Source organism: Propithecus coquereli, unplaced genomic scaffold, assembly GCF_000956105.1.
Source record: "Propithecus coquereli isolate 6110/MARCELLA unplaced genomic scaffold, Pcoq_1.0 Scaffold71, whole genome shotgun sequence".
NCBI classification, from domain to species: domain Eukaryota; kingdom Metazoa; phylum Chordata; class Mammalia; order Primates; family Indriidae; genus Propithecus; species Propithecus coquereli.
In genome coordinates, this window is record NW_012153174.1 from 10238023 (window position 1) to 10257864 (window position 19842).

The window sequence follows — 19842 nt, forward strand, 5'->3', positions numbered from 1 at the left end:
AAAAAAAAAAAAAAAAGAAAAAGACTGGAGCTTAAAAGTGTCAACTTTTAAGTAATTAGGAAGTATTACCCTATGATAATTCCCTTAAGCAAATAATCTTCAATGTGGGTTTTGGAAAATCCAGCTGCTATATAGGATCAAAACATCAGACATAGGAAAATAATATTTGACATATCATTTTTATGAATCATCTCTTTAAAGCAATATTTTATGTATGTTTTATAATTAAATGATAAATTCGTACAGTGTGTGTTATATATATATATATGTCACATACATTTCTTCATGCATGTGCAATGCATGCAGAATCAACAAAGTTTGGAGACAAATGATTGCTACATTAATAAAGAAAAATAAGATGAGTGTATGTCTTAAGTTTATACTAAAATTTGGGGCTATAATTATTTAGGTGATTTTTAATTTTTAAAAAATTTGGGTGCGCAGATCTGTAAAGACCTTGCAGGTGGGGCTATTTTAGCTCGTGTGGTACCAACGGCCACTCATGATCCTGTCTCTCTTTTTCATTCGCTGAAGCACTCCATGAAGGAGTGGAGATCGAGTCCCTTATGCCCCCTCATAGCATAGCTTGGGATAAAAACATCTGTAAGTTGCAGAGTGGTCTCTTACTTATTTCTGTCTCTCCGGTTGTCATTGTTTTAGTACAGGCAGAGCAACCAGTTTAAGGTGATATTGTCCCGTTTAGAATAATTCCCTCTCCATTAGGAGATTTTGATGACAAAAGTACTCTCCGGCGAAGGATGCCAATAAGCCGTGCCGTTGTATACAGGACGACAGAGTGGCATCCTGAAATAACCTGTGTATGAGGGACACCGGGACCCCTGGTTGGGAGCACAGGATCCAGGGCCCGGCGGCCTGGGTTCTCCCTGGTCTGCCGTTTCCTCCGGGCTGTCTGCGCCATCTGTGAAAGCACTGGCACTGGGCTGTTAGGGGAGAACGATGGATTAGTGTTTCATGGCAGGCAGTAGTTATTAAACAACAAATACGTGAAATACGCGACTGCATTTCATTAGTGAGACTCCCAGTCTGGCAATGCTGCACGTAATCTGGGGAGGGCCTGAAATCCATTTTATTCATCTTCTTTTGTCTCCTAGAGCTGCTCTGGCTCTAACGCAGCTGCTTACCGATCTCCAGCATTCCCTGCTTAGTGTCTGTTTCTGGCAACCATAACTGTTTTAACTTTCCCATTTCCTCTCCATCTTCTGCACTGTTACAAGGAATGAATTTAGAAAATGTAACAGTGAACATAGTATCTCCTTGCTCACATTTCTCTAGGGCATCTCCATCACCGTCAAACCCCTGGAACATCACACAGAGGCTTTGGCACCCCTTGCCCTCTCCCAACACTTCTCTGCAGCCTCTGCTGGACCACACAGGCGCAGCAGCGAGGATGCCCTTTCCAGCTCTGTCCTCCTGCATCACAGGACCTTGTGCATTTTCACGCTTCCACCTCTTTACTCATTTTTTCCCTCTTGATTAAAAGGATTTTGCTTCTCTAATCATCGTTTCATAATTTATTTTTAAAACAAACCACACATAGTTTCTATCTATGAATCCTCCTTAACACCCCTCCCTCAAGATTATCTAATTCCTCTCCCTCTGTTGCTCCCATATCAGATACCATATTGCATCTCGTTTATATACGTACTTTTAAAGCAAGTACAAATACTCTGAGGTCAGGAACTGTTATCTGGTTCGTGTCTGAGTCTCTGTTAATGTTACACTGTGTTTGCAAAATTAATGAATGCGTGGGATTTTAAATGTATTTTCATGTGCACCAGTTGAATTTTCATAATAGAATATATGCAATATCTGTAGCCCCTGGAAGGGGTACTTTAATTTCGATTTGTCCTTAGCTCTCTGCTGTTTTCTTCAAACAGCTATTTATGGGACGTGTATGTGTGTCTTTCATTCTAACACAAAGCCTCCTCGTTAAACACAAAGCCTCTTCATTCTTTATTTTCTATAACCCTTACCCTATCAGGATGCAAAAGTGAGCTCAAAGGCTGTCTTCTGTTTGCCAGACAACTATTTAATAATTAGAGGACATTTTACACATTACTTGAGTGAATGCTAGCTTTGGCTAGAGCAGAACTGTGCTGAGAAAACCCTCAGAGCTGTTTCAGTTCCTCAAACTTTCTCTGGATGATCTTTTGTAACTCTTTGATGTGTAACAATAATGCATTTCTGGGCTCTCAGGGAAAAACACCCTCTCATCCTACAGTTGAAACAGTGTATTATTTGTGATTATCAGCTATTCCATTACACTTCTGGGAAAAAATTGGCCCGGAATGTACTGTACATCGAAAAATCAGCAAATGTGCTCAATTATGGTCACTTGGCTTTGATGTATTATTTTATATTCCCTCTTCTCCCCATGCCCCTCCAGAGCGTCTCTCTGTTGGTCCCCAGCCATGATCACACTGTAAGCAGGAGACACTTCTCTGTGTGAAAACATAGAAAAATTATGTTCTATATTAAGGAAAGTATAATCTACTTGTGCTGAAAGATTTTTGTCCTCTAGACATATCCTCGTGAATTATACTCTGGAATAGATTAATCAGCATGATTTAATAAGCACCTGCTGTGTGCTGCTGCCACAAATGAGGAAAAAAGGCTGTCCTTGCTCCTGAAAATGTTTCTGTTTTTCCTAAAAATACATCATAACTTTTCTAAAATAATTTCAGACTAATATAAGATTGTATGAGATAGAGGTCAAAATGGCACAAACGTGGGATAATTTTAACTAAAGCCACCAAGTCTCACCACATGGGATAAAGCAGTTTAAAGGAAGAGTCATCTTTGGAGGCTGCAGTATATAAATATATTCCCATCAATATTATGGAGTATTCCTTTAAAATAATCAATTACTAGCAATCCCCATGGAAAAGTATATTCCAAGAGAAAGTCGGGTATTATTTGCCTGGGATATTACCCTCTTAAATACGAAGGATAGATTCTGCATATGAGTGAGATCATGTGGTATTTGTCTTTCTGTGCCTGGCTTATTTCACTTAGCAAAATATTCTCCAGGCTCATTCATGTTTTTGCACACAATGGAGTTCCATTATTTATTATGGCTGAATAGTGTTCCTTTGTGTGTATATATATATATATATATATATACCACATTTTCTTTATTCATTCATCCATTGGTGGGCATTTAGGTTGATTCCATGTCTTGGCTATTGTGAATAGTGCTGCAATAAACATGGGCATGCAGATGTCTCTTCAACATACTGATTTCATTTCCTCTGGATATGTACCCAGTAATGGGACTGCTGGATCATAGGGTAGATCAATTTTTAATTTTTTGAGGAACCTCCATACTGTTTTCCATAATGGCTATACTAATTTACACTCACACGAACAGTGTGTAAAAGTTCTCCTTTCTCCACGTCCTCTCAAGTATTTGTTATTTTTTGACATTTTGATAACAGCCATTCTAACTGGAGTGAGGTGCTATCTCATTGTAATTTTGATTTGTGTTTCCATAATGGTTAGTGATGTCAAAGTTGAGAGTAGAATAGTGGCTACCAGACACTGAGAATGGGGACAGAGGAGGTGGGAGAGGTTGGTTAATAGGTACAGTGTTGCAGTTATGATAGGAGGAGTAAGTTCTGCTATTCTCTTATACAGTAGGTGACTATAACTAGCAGTATGCGTTGCATATCACAAATAGCTAGAAGAGAAGAGTCTGAATGTTCTCACAACAAAGAAATGGTACATGTTTAAGGTGATGAATATGCTAATTACCATATTGGATCATTATACAATGTATTCATGTATGAAGGCATCACACTGTACCCCATGAATACATACAATCACTATGCATCCATTTAAATAAATAAATAAATACTAAAGATAAATACGAATCTCTATGCATTTGTCCAATAAGTTAAGAATGGCTCAATAATTATTAAATGAAAATGTCTTTTCCAAAGCAGTCATTATTCCTGCTACCTTTTTGGTGCAGAATAAGAGCCAAAGATTATATTCCATGGCAAATAATATTTCCGTTTGTACCTGTGACAAATGGGAATGGTGAGTGCACCAACTAGAGAGAATATGTATTCTTATCTGGTTAAATGTTATAATACCAATATGCTTTGAGGGCGACAAGACTCGTGGACTTCTTCAGTGATTACTAAGGTGCCGCTTTAAAGTTATATAGCACAAGTTCAGAAATTTTTACAGTCTATTTTCACAATTCCCAAAAGTATCTAAAGCAAAATCATTGGACTAGGAATCAAAAATCTTGGATCTTTAATTGGGCTGTGTTTTTAACTAACTGTGTTAAAATAGGTAGCTTACTTCACCTCCGTTTCCTCGTTTTCTCCTGGGTATTAAGTGTGTGTGTGCGTGTTAATGCATGTGTGTGCATGCATGTGTGTGCGTGTTCATGTGTGTATGCGTGCATGTATGTGTGTGTGTGTTGGCAACTAGAAACGATGAAATAGTGGAGTTTAGAGTCAGCTGGGGTGGCAGAGGGAGGAATGGAGAGATGAGGGTAAATGGTATATCTTGGGAGTGATAAAAATGTCCTAGAACTGATTCTAGTGATGTTGTACAACTCTGAATATACTAAAAATTGTGAATGTATACTTTAAAGGATTGGGTTGTAGAATGTAAATTATATTTTGATAAAGCTATTCACTTTTTATATTTTTATGATAAGTATTAAACAAAGCTTTCATTATTCTTGAAATATAGTACATAGGCTATACTCCTTTACTTTCCGAATCTTCATGTGGATTTTCTGAAAAAGATTGTGATCTGGAAGTCCACTTTACTAGAAGTGGTTATCCTTTTTCTCTGCACCTATATTAAATATTAAATTTCAGGCTCATCAGAATATGTTGTTCCCAGCTCTCAAATGTTATTCATCATGTTTTACTGTAAATAGCCCATCAAATTATAATCTATAAACTAAGTATATTTTTTCTCTGTTTTGCTTTTGTGTTTTTGTCTGAAGACAAAGACAGGGACTTGTTTGCTGCAGGATGGTAATCAGGAGCCTTTCAAAGTCCGGCTGCACCTAGCCAAAGACATTTTGATGATCCAGGAGCAGGATGTGATATGTGTGTCTGGTGAGCCTTTCTATTCCGGTGTAAGTAGCTATTCTTTTTTGTTGAAGCATTTTGGTTTTGTCTTTTGTTAATAAAAATGCACATTCACAGAAAACTCTTAATATATTTTCTTTTATTTTTAGAACCTAGTCAATGGTACTGCATGTCATTTTTGTTGGCAACATTAAGTAAGCAGTGTTCCTATATAAGGACCTTGCCTGGTCCACAAGTATGTACATTTAGGGCCCATCTCCAGCTCTGTGTCTCTTGATTCCCAGATGTTGTTATGTGAAGGGAGTGACACTGTGTTTTCTGATCATGAGAGAATGCGTTGTATCTTTTCTCACAGAGGGCTAATTGAGAACTGTGCATGAGAGTGTCCCCTGCCCTGGTCTTGTCTTGCATCACCTCGAACCATCGGAGGTGGTGCCGCGGTGGAAGGCATTCTTCAGAATCAGTGAAGCAGGAGGCTTGAGGCAGTGGTCACTGAACCCAGTGTGAAAGATTTCTCCCTGGGATAGCGCCTGAATGATTCTGTGACTTCTTTACTAGAATTATGCCTAAGTGTTGTAGCAAGTTCCTCAGTACCATACTCTAACCCACTGATGCATGAGACTGCTGATAATCCAGCCTCAGAAAGAGCCATAAATTATCACACAAAACCAGTTGTTGTACTTACTCGCGCCAAAGCAGCGCAGCTGTGGAAGACATCCTGAGGTGAGATCAGATTTTATTCGACAAAAAGATATTATCATAAAACAGGACAAGTTTTGGAGTTTATCATTTACTGTGTGATATTGGTAAAGGCGTCATCTTAACAGTGTTGACATATGTGATCTCAAGAGAAAATTACAGAAAGCGTCAAACAGTCTGCTCTCTGGTTTCCCCAGACATCTGCAGCTATTTAGCATGAAGATTTAATTTATACCTATTAACAGACTTACCTTAAAGTGTTTAGTTAGTGGTGAATAATGCTGAACTTGAGTTTTCACATCACTTCTTACGAACACCCTATGGGAGTCACACGAGGTCCTAAATCAATAGGCCTTTGCTAACTGAAGATAATGGACATTTTGCAGACTGTTAACTATTCTGTTTTCACAGACCATTTAAATCATCCTGAATCATGGCCCTGGATGTCAAGGCTGATAAAATTGTTCCCATGGGGTTGCCCTTTCTTCCCTTTGGTTAATAGCAGAGAAGCGGTATGAATCATATAACCCCCTAGAACAAATATATCACACAGGTCCCAGATCACTAAAATATAATCAGTAAAATACAGTACTTCAACACTGAAATAATGTTATTGACTTTAAATTTTATAGTGAAAATAGCTAATATACATAGACCTACTCTCTCTTTTAAAGATAATTGTGCATATGCATGAAGCTCAGGATGCTGGAAAGAACTCAGACAGAATTAAGGAGAAACATCCTATGGTAATGTCAACAGATGCAAAAAAGCATTGAGAAAATTCAACATCCATTTATAAAAAACACTTTCAGTAAATATGAATAGGAGGGAAGTTCCTTAATCCGCTAACAGGCATCTAACGAACACTTCCATGGTCACGATAGCTAACATTGAACATTGTCTCTGAGGTGGGAAGCAAGTCCAGGATCACACCTTGGCTCACTTCTACTCAATATTGTTCTTAATGTTCTAACCGGTACAGCAAGTCTGAAAATGAACACAAACAACATAAAAATTATAAAGGAAGAGGTAAAACTGCTTTATTTGTAGATTTCATGATGGTATACAAAGAAAATCCTAAGATATCTACAAAAAGTAGAGTCACATAAAAATTTAGCAAGGTTGCTGGGAGTCAGGACAATATTCCAAGTTAATTTTGTTTCTATAACTAGCAATAAGCAACAATAAAATGAAACAAAAATGCAATTCACAATACATCAAAAAAATAACACACATAGGAATAAATTTAACAAAAGATGTATATGGCCTCTACCCTGAAAACTACAAAACTGTGATGGAGAAAATTAAAAGAAATGAGTAAATGGAGAAATATGATTAAATTGAAAGCTAAGTATTGAATAGTCAAAACTCCAAAATATTTTTGTAGATATGTACAAGTTGACTCTAAAATGTACATGGAAACACTAAGGACTTGCAATAGCCAAAACAATCTTGAATAAAAAAATAATGTTGGAGTGTTTATACTTCCTGATTGCAGGACTTACTGTAAGACTCCCGTAGTAAACACAGCGTGAAATCATAAATACAGCCATCTGAATCTGTGGTATATTATGGATAGTCCAAAAAGAGATTCACACTTAATGATCAGTTGAGTTTTTTTATTGTGGTAAAATATACATAACATAAAATTTACCACTTTAATCATTTTTAAGTGTACGGTTCAGTGGCACTGAGTGCATTCGCATTGTTGTGTAGCCATCATCACCATCCATTTCCAGAATTTTCACATTCCATAGTGGAAGGCTACATCCACTAAACAATAATTCCTCCTTCTCCTCCCCTCTTAGACCCTGGTAATCACTGTTTTACTTTCTGTCTCTATATATTGACGACTCTGAGTAACTCGTGTTAAGTGGAATCATATAATATTTGACCTTTTTGTGTCTGGCTTATTTCAGTAAGTATAATGTCTTCAAGGTTCACCTACGTTGAAGGGTGTATCATAATTTTATTCCTTTTTAGGGTCAGGTGATATTCCACTGTATGTAAATACCACATTTTGTTTATCTAGTTACCCAGCAATGGATATTTGGGTTGTTTCTACCTTTTGGCTATTATGAAAAATACTGTTATAAGCATGGGTGTATAAATATCTGTTTGAGTTCCCACTTTGAATTCTTTTGTGAATATACCTAGAAGGGGAATTGCTAGATGAAATGATAATTTTTTGTTTAATTTTTTGATGATCCACAATACTATTTTCCACAGTAGTTATATCATTTTACATTCTAACAAGCAATATATATGGGCTCCAATTTGTCCACATCCATGCCAAGCCCGTTCTCTGTGTTTTTGATAATAGTTACCCAAATTGGTATGAAGTCGAATCTCGCTGTGGTTTTCATTTTCATTCACCTATTGATTAATAATGTTGAACATCTTTTCATGTGCTTATTGGCCATTTGCGTGTCTTCTTTGGAGAAATGTCTATTTATATCTTTTGCCCATTTGTGAATTGGGTTGCTTGTGGGCTTTTTTGGTGTTCAGTTGCAGGAGTTCCTTGTATATTTTGGATATTAATACCTTATCAGATATGTGAATTACAAATATAAATATTTCTCTCACCTTGTGGGTCTCCTTTTTACTCTGTTGATAGTGTCCCTTGAAGCACAAAGGTTTTTAATTTTGAAGAAATTCAATTTGTCTATTTTTCTTCTGTTTGTTGTACCTTTTGTGCCATATCCAAGAAATCATTGCCAAATACAATGTCATGAGATTCCTCCCCTACTTCTTCTAGTAGTTTTGAGTTTTAGTTCTTACTTGTAGGAGCTCGATTTATTTTAAGTTACTTTCTGTATACTGCAGTAAGGGTCCAACTTCATTCTTTTGCATTTGAATGTCCAGTTTTTCTGACACCATTTGTATCTTAGCACCCTTGTCAAAAATCATTTATATATATATATATATATATATATATATATATATATATATATGAGTATATTTCTGCTCTCTCTGCTTAAGTCCCTTGGTCTATATATTTTTCTTTATGCCAGTAACACACAGTTATGGCTTTTTGTTTGTTTTTGTTTTTACTGTAGCTTCACAGCAAATTTTGAAATTAGAAGGCCTGCGGTGCACAGCTTTATTCTTTTTCAAGATTGTTTTAGAAAAGTGTACCCGCTGCCCCCACTTATATTCACATAGTGCTGGAAGTCCTAGCCAGGGCAGTCAGGCAAGCAAAAGAAAAGAAGGACAATAAAAGACATCCAAAGCAGGAAAGAGGAGGTCAAACTATTCCTGTTTGCTGATGATATGATTTTGTATCTAGAAAACACAAAAAGACTTCATGGAAGACTCTTAGAATTGATAAATAGATTCAGCAAAGTCCCAGTTATAAAATCAATGTACACAACTCAGTATCATTTCTATATACTAATAGTCAAGCTGAGAGTCAAACCAAGGACTCAATATCATTCACAATAGTTGAAAAAAAAATACAGTACCTGGGGATATAGTTAACCAAGAAAGATCTCTATAAGGAGAACTACAAAATATTGATGAAAGAAATCAGAGAAGACAAAAACAAATGGAAAAACATCCCACGCTCATGGATTGGTAGAATCAACACCATTAACATGTCCATACTTCCAGAAATGATTTATAGATTCAACACAATCCCTATCAAAATACCAATGTCATATTTCACAGACCTAGAAAAAATAATTCTATGCATTATTTGGAACCCAAAAAAGAGTCTGACTAGCAAAGCAATCTTAAGCAGAAGGAACAAATCTGGAGGCGTCACATAACCTGACTTCAAATTATACTATAAGGCCATAGTAACCGAAACATCATGATACTGGTATTAAAGTAGAGACATAGACCAATGGAACAGAATAAAGAGCCTGGAATTAAAACCATCTACCTGTAAACAAGTGATCATCAACAAAGCAGACAATAACATACACTGGGGAAAGGAAGCCCTATGCAATAAATGGTGCTGGAAAAACCAGATAGCCACATGCAGAACACTGAAACAGAACCCATATCTCTCACCATACACAAAAATTAATTCAAGATGGATAAAAGACCTAAATATAAGGCATGAAACCATAAAAAATTCTAGAAAAAAACATAGGAAAAACTCCTCTAGACATTGGCATAAGCAAAGAATTTGATTGAGACCCCAAAGGCAAATACAGCAACAATAAAAATGAATACATGTGACTTAAATTAAAAAGCATCTGCACAGCAAAGGAAATAAACAACAAAGTTAACAGACAACCTACAGAATTGGAGAAAATATTTGCAAACTATACATCTGACAAAGAACTAATATCCGGAATCTACAAAGAATGTCAACAAATTAGCAAGAATAAAAACAAAACAATCCCATTAAAAAGTGGGCAAAAGACATGAACAGAAGTTTTCAAAAGAAGATAGACAAATGGCCAACAAATATATGAAGAAATGTTCAACAACTCTAGTCATCAGGGAAATTCTAATGAAAACCACAATGAGATACTACCGTACGCTTGTCAGAATGGCCATTATTAAAAAATCAAAAAACAACAGATGTTGGTATGGATGCAAAGAGGAAATAATGCTTATACACTGTTGGTGGGACTGAAAATTTGTACAACCTCTGTGGATAATAGTATAGAGATTCCTCAAATACATAAATGTAGACTTACCATTTGATCCAGAAATCCCAGTATTGGGTATTTACCCAAAGGAAAGGAAGTCATTTTATGAAAAAGACACCTACACTTGAATGTTTATCACAACATGATTCACAATTGCAAAGATGTGGAATCAACCTAAGTGCCTATCAGTGAATGAGTTAACAAAATGTGAATATATATACCACGGAGTACTACTCAGCCATTAAAAGAATGAAATAATATTTTTTGCAGCAACTTGGATGGAACTGGAGATCATTATTCTAAGGGAAGTATCTTAAGAATGGTAAAACAAATACCACATGTACTCTCTAATAATTGGGAGCTAAATTATGGGCACACATATGCATGAAAAGATGTAAAGGACATTGGAAACCAAGAAGGGGGGAGGTTGGGAGGAGTTGAGGGATTAGAAACTTTTCTATTGGGGACAATGAACACTATTTTGGTGATGGGCACACTTAAAGCCCTGACTTAAGCATTCATTATACCAGGTATCCATGTAATAAAAACATTGGTACTTCTTTAATATTTTGAAATTTAAAAAATTGGAAAGAAATAAAAGATTGTTTTGGCTGATTGGGGTTCCTTGAGATTTCATATCAATTTTAGAATGGATTTTTCTATTTCTGCAAAATATGCTATCAGTGTTTTGATAAAAATTGCGTTTGATCTGTAAATCACTTTGGATATTATGGACATCGTAAAAGTATTAAGCCTCCCAATCCATGAACATGGTATGTCTTTCCATTTATTTATGTGTTCTTTAATTTCTGTCAACAATGTTTTATTACTTTTAGTATATAAGTTGTTCAACTACTTGGTTAAGTTAATTCCTTAGTCTTTTGCTCTTTTTGATAATATTGTTAAGGAATTGTTTTCCTAATTTTCTTTTTGTTTTGCTCATTATTAGTGTATAGAAATGTAGCTGATTTTTGCATATTTATTTTGCATCCTGCTACTTTGTCTAATTTATTAGTTCTAATAGTTTTCTGTGAATATTTAGTGTTTTCTACATAAGGTTATGCCATCTGTAATCAAAGATAATTTTACTTCTTCCATTCCAGTTTGGATGCCTTTTATTTCTTTTTCTTGCCTAATTATTCTAGCTAGAACTTTTAATATCATATTCAATAAAATTAGTAAAATGAGAATTGTCTTGTTCTGGATCTTAGAGGAAAAGCTTTCAGTCCTTCACCTTTTAGTATATATTTGCTGTGTTTCTTAGTCTGTTTTTTGTGCTGCTATAAAGGTATACCTGTAATTTATAAGATAAGAAGTTTATTTGGCTTACATTTTGCAGGGTATATAAGAAGCATGGCACCAGCAACTGCTGCGGTGAGACTTTAGGCTGCTTTCACTCATGGTTAGAAGGTGAAGGGGAGCCGGCATGTGCAGAGATCACATGGCAAGAGAGAGAGAAAGCAAGGAGGTGGAGGAGGTGCCATGCTTTTTTTAATAAGAAGCTCTCTGGAATTAACAGAGCAAAAACTCACTTACTCCTATCCCTGCTGGAGGCATGGGTCTATTCATGAAGGATCCACCTTCATGACCCAAACACCTCTCTTCAGGCCCCCCCTCCAACATTGGAGATCAAATTTCAACATGGGATTTAAAAGGCACAACATCCAAACTGGCTCCCCAAAACTCATGTCCTTCTCACATTGCAAAGTACAATGACTCCTTTCCTATAGTCCCTAAAGTCTTAACTTATTCCAGCATCAACTCAAAAATCCAAAATCCAATGTCTCATCTGAGACTCAAAGCAATTTTCTTTCAGCTATCAGCCTGTAAAATCAAAATTAAGTTATTTACTTCCAAGATACCATGTTGGAACAGACATTGGGTAAGCATTTCCATTTCAAAAGGGAGTAATTGGCCAACAGAAAGGTGTAACATGCTCCAGGCAGATTCAAAATCCAACATGGCAGACATCAAACCTTAAAGCTCCAAAACAATCTCTTTTGAATCCATATGCCACATTCTGGGCACACTGGCATGAGGGGTGGGCTCCCAAGGCCTTGGGCAGCCCTATCCCATGGCTTTGCTGGACACAGCCCACGTGGCTGCTTTCATGGGTTGGAGTCCAATGCCTGTGGCTTTTTCAGGTTGAGATTGCACACTCCCAGTGGCTCTACAGTTCTGGAGTCTGGAGAGTGGTGCCCCTGCTCCCACACCTCCACTAGGCAATGCCCCAGTGGGGACTCTGTGGGGTCTCCAACGCCACATTTCTTCTAGACATTGCCTTCATAGAGACTCTCTGCAGAGGCTCCGCTCTTGTGGCCGGCTTCTGCCTGGGCACCCAGGCTTCCTGACACATCCTCTGAAATCCAGGTGGGAGCTGCCAATGCTCCACGTGCTCTCATTCTGTGCACCTGCAGACTTTCCAGGTGGAAGCTGCCATGGCTTACCACTTGTACTTCCTGCAGCTTCAGCCTCAACAGCACCTGGAGCCCTTTGAGCTGTGGCTGGAACTGGAGCCATCTAGATGTGGACAGCAGCATCCTGGGGTGGTGTAGAACAGTGATGCCTGGGCCTGGCCCCAAAATCATTCTGTCCTCCTAGGCCTCTGGGAGGGCTGCCTCAAGATTTCTAAAATGTCTTTGGGGACTTCATCCTATGTCTTGACCATTAGCACCTGGCCGACTAATCTCTTTAGGAGGTTACCCTGCACCACCCTTGAATTCCTCACCTGCAAATGCTCTTTCCTTCTCTACCACATGGCCGGGCTGCACATTTTTCAAATTTTTATGCTCTGCTCCCCTTTTAATTATAAATTCCAACTTTAGATCATTCCTTTGCTCCCATATCTGAGGGTAAACATTTAAAAGCAGCCACGCCATTTCTTGAATGCTTTGCTGCTTAGAAATTTCTTCCTCCAGACACCCTAGAACCGCACTCGGAAGTTCAGCCTCCCACAAAGCTCTAAGGCATAAACACAGTGCAGCCAAGTGCTTTGCTACATCTTGCCATGCGTGACCTGTTCACCCAAAATTCTTCACTTCCCTCTGAGACCTCATCTGCCTGCCCTTTACTGTTCATATTTCTTTCAGCATTTTGGTCCCAACTACTTGGCCAATCTCTAAGAAATTCCAAACTTTCCCTCATGTTCTTGTTTGTTCGGAATCTTCCAAATTCTTCCACTCTCTGCCCATTACCCTGTTCCAAACTGTTTCCACATTTTCTAGTATCTTTATGGTAACACCCCACTCCTCAGTACCAATTTTCTGTCTTAGTTCATTTTTGTGTTGCTATAAAGGAATACCTGAGGATGGGTAATTTATAGAGGAAACAAGTTTATTTGGCTCATGGTTCTGTGGCTGTACGAGAAGCCTGGCACCGGCAGCTGCTTCTGGTGAGGGCTTCAGGTTGCTTCCGCTCAGGCGGGAGGCAAAGGAGAGCCGCCTGTGCAGAGATCACACGGGGGGGAGAAAGGAACAGAGAGATAAGGGGGATGCCAGGCCCTTTTTACTATAACAACAAGCTTTCACAGGAACTAAAGAGTGAGAAGGCACTCGTCCTCCTGCCCCCAGGAGGACATAAGTCTATTCATGAGGGATCCCCACCCCTGGCCCAAGCACTGTCCAGTGGGCTGCACCTCCAACGACGGGGACCAAATTTCTACGTGAGAAATGGAGGGAACAACATCCAACTACAGCACTGTGGGTTTTCATATACGGCCTTATTGTGGTGAGGTGGTTTCCTTTTATTCCTACTCTGTTGAGTGTTAAAATGGTGTTGAACGTTGTCATAAAAGGTGCTGAAATTTGTCAAACGCTTTTCCACATCAGTTGAGATGAACATACACTCTTCCCTCCCCTCCCCTTTCGCTCTGCAACTCACTTTCCCTTACCTGCAAGTGCATCCTGGGACTCCTCCCGTATGAAGTTCTTTCTGCCCTCTGGGTCTGCATCTGGGGAGAGCCAGCCCACAAAAGGAGCGTAGCACAGCACACTCTCAGGCTGCCAGATTCTCCCTGGGAGAGCTCTTCGAGTCTGCCGTTTAAAGCCTCCCACTGGCAAAGGCCCCCAAACATCTGTGCATTGCAAACCGCACTCTCTTTGAACCTGATCTTCAGACCTTCCCAGTGCATTGTCTTTGTTGTACTGCCACAGCGCCTGGCCCGCATGCTCTGTCTACAGGGATTGCTTCACTTGTCACTTAATTATGCGTTTGAGAAGGTAGGAGATTAGGGCAGAGGTAATCATTCAACTTTTGAGAACAGAAAGTCATATCTAAGTATTACAATAAATTTAGCGTTAATTCTATGTCTGCTTAAGTTCGTGAAAAGGTTAGGAAAGTGCTCTAAAGCAAGGCAGATTTAAGTTGCTGACCCACGGCAAGGGTGCTAGTATTTCATCTGGGAGTATTGCTGACAGGCCCTGGTTCGAGAATGAGGACACGGGACCGGGAGGGCTGGGGGCTAAGGACAGGGTTGCCATCAGGCAGTTTACTCAGGAGGAGGGGAATTAAAGTTCCATTCTGCTGAAAACTCCAGGAAATTACAGAATATCCCATTTGTTGTGTGTGCCCCTACAACAGGGAGGAAGCTAGTGTGTATGTTTGCAGGCCCATCCTGTTAGTTGAAGGCTGCTTCTTGGATTGTCATTGCCTGATACGCTGGCTGCCCGCTCAGGCTGAGAGAATGCCCTTGCCCTGCGGGCTGTGGGACAGGCCTGGGCTGGGAGTTCACAGAGGGCCTCACAGTGTTTCCCCATCAGAACCATAAGTGGGAGTGGAGGTCACAGGACATGGCGTTGATCTACTGACAAGGGAGGACAAACACTGGGGCATGAGCCCAGGTGAATGGCTCACTCTGAGGGACAAGGCACAGAACTGAGTAGCTAGAGAACTCGAGTCAGGCAAAATGTTAGTGTCTGAAGATCAAGGATGAGCAGGCTGGCCAACATTCAGGCATTCAGCAGAGTGACCCCTTAGCTCCTTGCTCTAAAGTTCCTGACATGAAGTAGGGCTGGGCTCAGACCTGAAATTTCACAGCAAGCATGGGAGGCAGGGCCTCTGTGAGAAGGCAGGATATGGGGTTAGGATGGCTAAGGGACCCTGGGAAAAGGCTTTACTTCACAACCTGGGGGCTGGAGTCGGGGGAGGAGAACAACACGGCACATCCACTAGTCCCAGGATCAGCACTGAAACACTGCGGCCTGGTGAAATTTATTAGCAAAGGATACATGGCTGAGCTCTGAGGACTCCATCGTTGTGAGCTCATAATGCAGGCGGCTCAACGAGAAGCCCCATCAGACAGGGGCTTAAACCTGCTCAGCACCCCTGGCCAGCCGGTCTGGGAGTTTGCAGCAGAACACAGGCAGAGTCCAGAGGCCTGGGGAGGCAGGGCAGAGCAAAGACACCTACATTCTACCTATATGCAGAGAATCTTGTAAAATATTGATCGTTAGAAAGCGTGTAAACATTTTCACTTACCAGAGACAGCTAGAGAGTTAAAACCAAAATAGCTGATGTATTTACTGTGACTTTTACCAGCAAAATGCTGAAGTTTCCCCCAGTACCTTCTATTAGCTACTTTTGAGGAAGATTCCATGATTTATTCAGAGATTATGTGGTTGAAGTTTTAGCATTGATTTCATATCAGATGAAACCTGTTCCATCTGTGATAATTTGAAAACAGTAACAAAATGTAGACAGCAATTATTCAAGATCTTTAGATGCAGATAGAGAATGACTACTGATCAGAATGATGCCTGACGGTTGTCAGATAGATACGCTAAAGCTTCAGTTAACATAAAAGAAAGGCATCATCCTCCCTTGGCACTTGAAAATTAAACATTCTGTCCCTGTCATCCTTCTGACTGATTTACCACTCTAAATCAGAGGTACCTGTGGCTGTGCTGGTGATATTATCTCCTTCAATGTGTCCTAAAGGAAAATTTAATTTAGCCTACAAAATGTTTTTAGAAGGCAAATGGGGCTAAAAGCAATATAAGATGGCCATCTCTTTCCCCATGGAGACATCAGTTTCAAAGGTGTCTCTAGTAAAAGATAAGAAAATCTTGGAGATTAAATTCCAAATACGGCAGAACTACCAGATATAGGAAATCAGTACAGAACTCCACAGAGTTCTAGTGGGCACTATTAGACTTGAAATCAACAAAACAACTTCCTCCCCTTTTCCTTGTGGGAGAAAACATGCAATTAGCAACCCCACTAGCGAAACTGTAATTTCCCGAAGGTAACATTAAGAGAACATAGTATCTACTTTTAACCTTGGAGTTCTACCAGCTCTCTAATGGGTGTGACCGGATGCAGGGTCTGACTCTTTGGGGCTCGTTATCTGTGAAAATGTGATCGGAAAAGAGATTGCATCTAGACTATACAGTGCACTTACTGGTGATAGATTTTATTAGGTCATCTGGGGGGAATGGTGTGGGCCGGCTCAGACAGGAAGTGTTTTGTTTTTTTCTTTTTTCTGCATTACAGAACTATTGACTGAAATCCATCAACACAGAGATCAAAGATTTTGTACACATACATGCACAACATGCACATTATATATATTTTTCAAACTTTTAAATACAATTCTCATATGCTAATGTCTACCTTTTTATATTTTAATGAGATTGCATTCTTTTATTTTAAAATATTTAATTGATAGAGATCATATATATTTAAGGTGTACATAATGATTTCATAATACATATATACAGACACACATACACATTGCTAATGATTATTATAATCAATTAACACACGCACGACCACCCATGCGGTATGTTGGATACTGAGATCTTGTTCATCTTATAACTGAAATTTTATACTTTTTAATCAACATCCCCCTATTTCCTCCACTCCCTGGCCTGGCCCGCGGGAATCACTTTTCTAGTCTCCGTTCCTATGAATTTGACTTTCTTGGATTCCACAAGTAAGTGAGACCAGACAGTATTTGTCTTTGTGCATCCGCCTTATTTCTCGCAGGCTAACGCTCCGCATATATGCGCTCTGTCACAAGCGGCAGGATTTTCCTTTTTTCATGGCTGAATTACAGTCCACTGTGTAAATACACCACATTTACTTTTTCCATTCCTCTGTTGATGGACTCGGGTTGCATTCTATCAAATTTGATCTATCCTACGTAAATATAATTGTCTTTCCCAAACCTGTTTCAGAGGTAAAATGGGTCATTGGTAAGTAAAATTGATACAGAAGCTATCAATTTAATCCAAACTATTTTTACATTTGATTTCATGTTTATGAATGAAGCAATCAGGAGTATTTTATATTTCTACTTCTTTTTTTTTTTTTTAACCTTTTTAAGGAGATAGCCATTCCAAATGTCCTGCAAATAAGATTAGGAAAGGGAAGGATATAAATACTTCCCAGAATTAAAAATTATTTATAGGTAGGCAATTACTATTTGGAGAGTTGTGAATTTATGATAAAAAATATACAAGGGTGTGATCTTGAAACCTAGAGTGCCCTTTTCTTTGATTATTACAGAGATTGCCAAGTTTACACACCACAGTACTGGAAAACCTTCCTCCTGTTCCCTATGTGATGTCTCATTTGCTGAGAGTCAACAATCACCATTAGGCCACGATGTTCATGATTTCCCAGGGCTTAGCTGTTCCAGATATGGCAGCCCTGGAAGAGGAGACTGTGCCTCCAGTGAAAACATGTCTCCAGGCCCCATGGTGGTGGCCACAGCTCTGGTCAGTCAGTGGCAACTGCGATGGCAGCAGCAGCACTGGTGACTGCTGGCATCTCCGTTGATTGTCACAGCAGGTGAAGCGGGAGACTTTGGTGCAGTTAGTTGAAGAATCCTTCAAATGTAGAAGCAAACGAATGGTAATATTTACCACAGGAACAATAGTGGCGCTGATAGAAGGATGCTTTTTAAACAGAGCTGATGTGTTCTGTGAAATGCATTGTTAACTGTAAGATGCATACTAAGGATATTATTTTAACATGGTTTGTTAAATCCAGCAGTTGTGAGGGCATTTACCTATTGTGCATCATAAGCTTTATTTTACCTTTAGGATAATTTTAGCATGAGATTTTCTTCTTACATATAAAATAAATTTATTGACAGCTCTTTAATATTTAATTTCTCTCATATTTTGCATCCGTTTATGTTTCTGTAGAGTACTAACTCGCTCCATCTTCCTTTTAGTTTACTCTCTTTTTGATAGTTTATTATTTAAACTATTTATCAAATATCTGATTCTGCTTATTATGTTTTTTTCTTCTAAATGAGGATAATGATACCTAAATCACTGGGTAATTGTGAAGGTTAAATGAGTTAATGCATGTAAAACAGGAAACAGTCTGTGGTGCACAGTAAGAACTCAACAAAAGAAACCTTCATTAACATGATCCATGATACAATGTGAATGTGTGTAGACATGGTGATAACACAGAGCACAGAGGTCTAAATGAGGGGCTGCTTTGCAAAGGATGTAATTAAGGTACTATGTCTTACATATTAGGTGGAATTTCACAAGATATATGTGGGTAGCAGACATTCTAAGCAGACAGAAAAGTGTGTGCAAAATTGCAATCTGTGAAAAAGCAAGCAGTAATCATGGATCGTGGGTTGTGGGAAGAGTTGCTTGTGGGACACAGTTGGGCAGCATGTAAGCAGGGTGCAAAGTGTACTGATGGGGTGTGGTGCCATCAAAGAAGGGAGGAAGCTGAGGAGGAAGAACAGGTTTTAAAGATGTATAAGATAATAGCTGAACTGAGACCAAAAAAAAAAAAGAAAAGGAAGTTTAGAACCAGTAAAATTTTGTCATGAGCTGGTATCAAGATGGGAGCTGGAATTGGTGTATTAAAGCAGCAATGCTTAGGTACATTGGCTTGTCAGTTATATTGCTCAGATTTACAATTTTACAGATATATCACACAAAAAATATATCATGTTTGCATAAATGAATTTTTATAACATGCAATTTTCATTTAAAGAACAAGGAGGATACGGTCAACCACGTGCCCGTCACCAGCTTGGAAATACACTTCATGCGTAACTCCAGGCCCTCCCGGATCCTCTCACTGGTTTCTCCCTTCCATTGAGAGAAACAGGTTTTCATTGTGTGTGTGAAATCCTCTTATTGTCTTTATTTGTTTAATATATAAATAATATAAATCTGCCCCTAAGCTATTTATGTATATACATATATACACACACACATATATATATACACACACATCTATGTATATAGAGAGGAATATACAGATAGATGACAAATAGAGATAGATAAATAGGCCAATTAGTTAGAGAGATGATAGGTAAATATTGACAGATGATGGATAGATGGCATATATGGAAACATGCACACATAGACAGGTACACATATAGATAGACAACAGAGACAGATACATGCACACATAGGTACACATATAGATAGACAGCAGATACAGACACATGCACACATAGACATGTACTCATA

At 38.8% G+C, this 19842-nt stretch overlaps 1 protein-coding gene across 2 annotated transcripts in view; it reads left to right on the plus strand.

Moving 5' to 3' along the window:
- The window catches only part of SNTG1 (syntrophin, gamma 1), a 362225-nt gene that overhangs the window by 4482 nt on the left and 337901 nt on the right, over nt 1-19842 (plus strand). For both annotated transcript variants that reach the window (XM_012661402.1, XM_012661403.1), the window contains exon 2: nt 4994-5128. In XM_012661402.1, coding sequence (XP_012516856.1) covers nt 4994-5128 — 135 coding nt within the window. The remainder of the gene's footprint in view (nt 1-4993; nt 5129-19842) is intronic.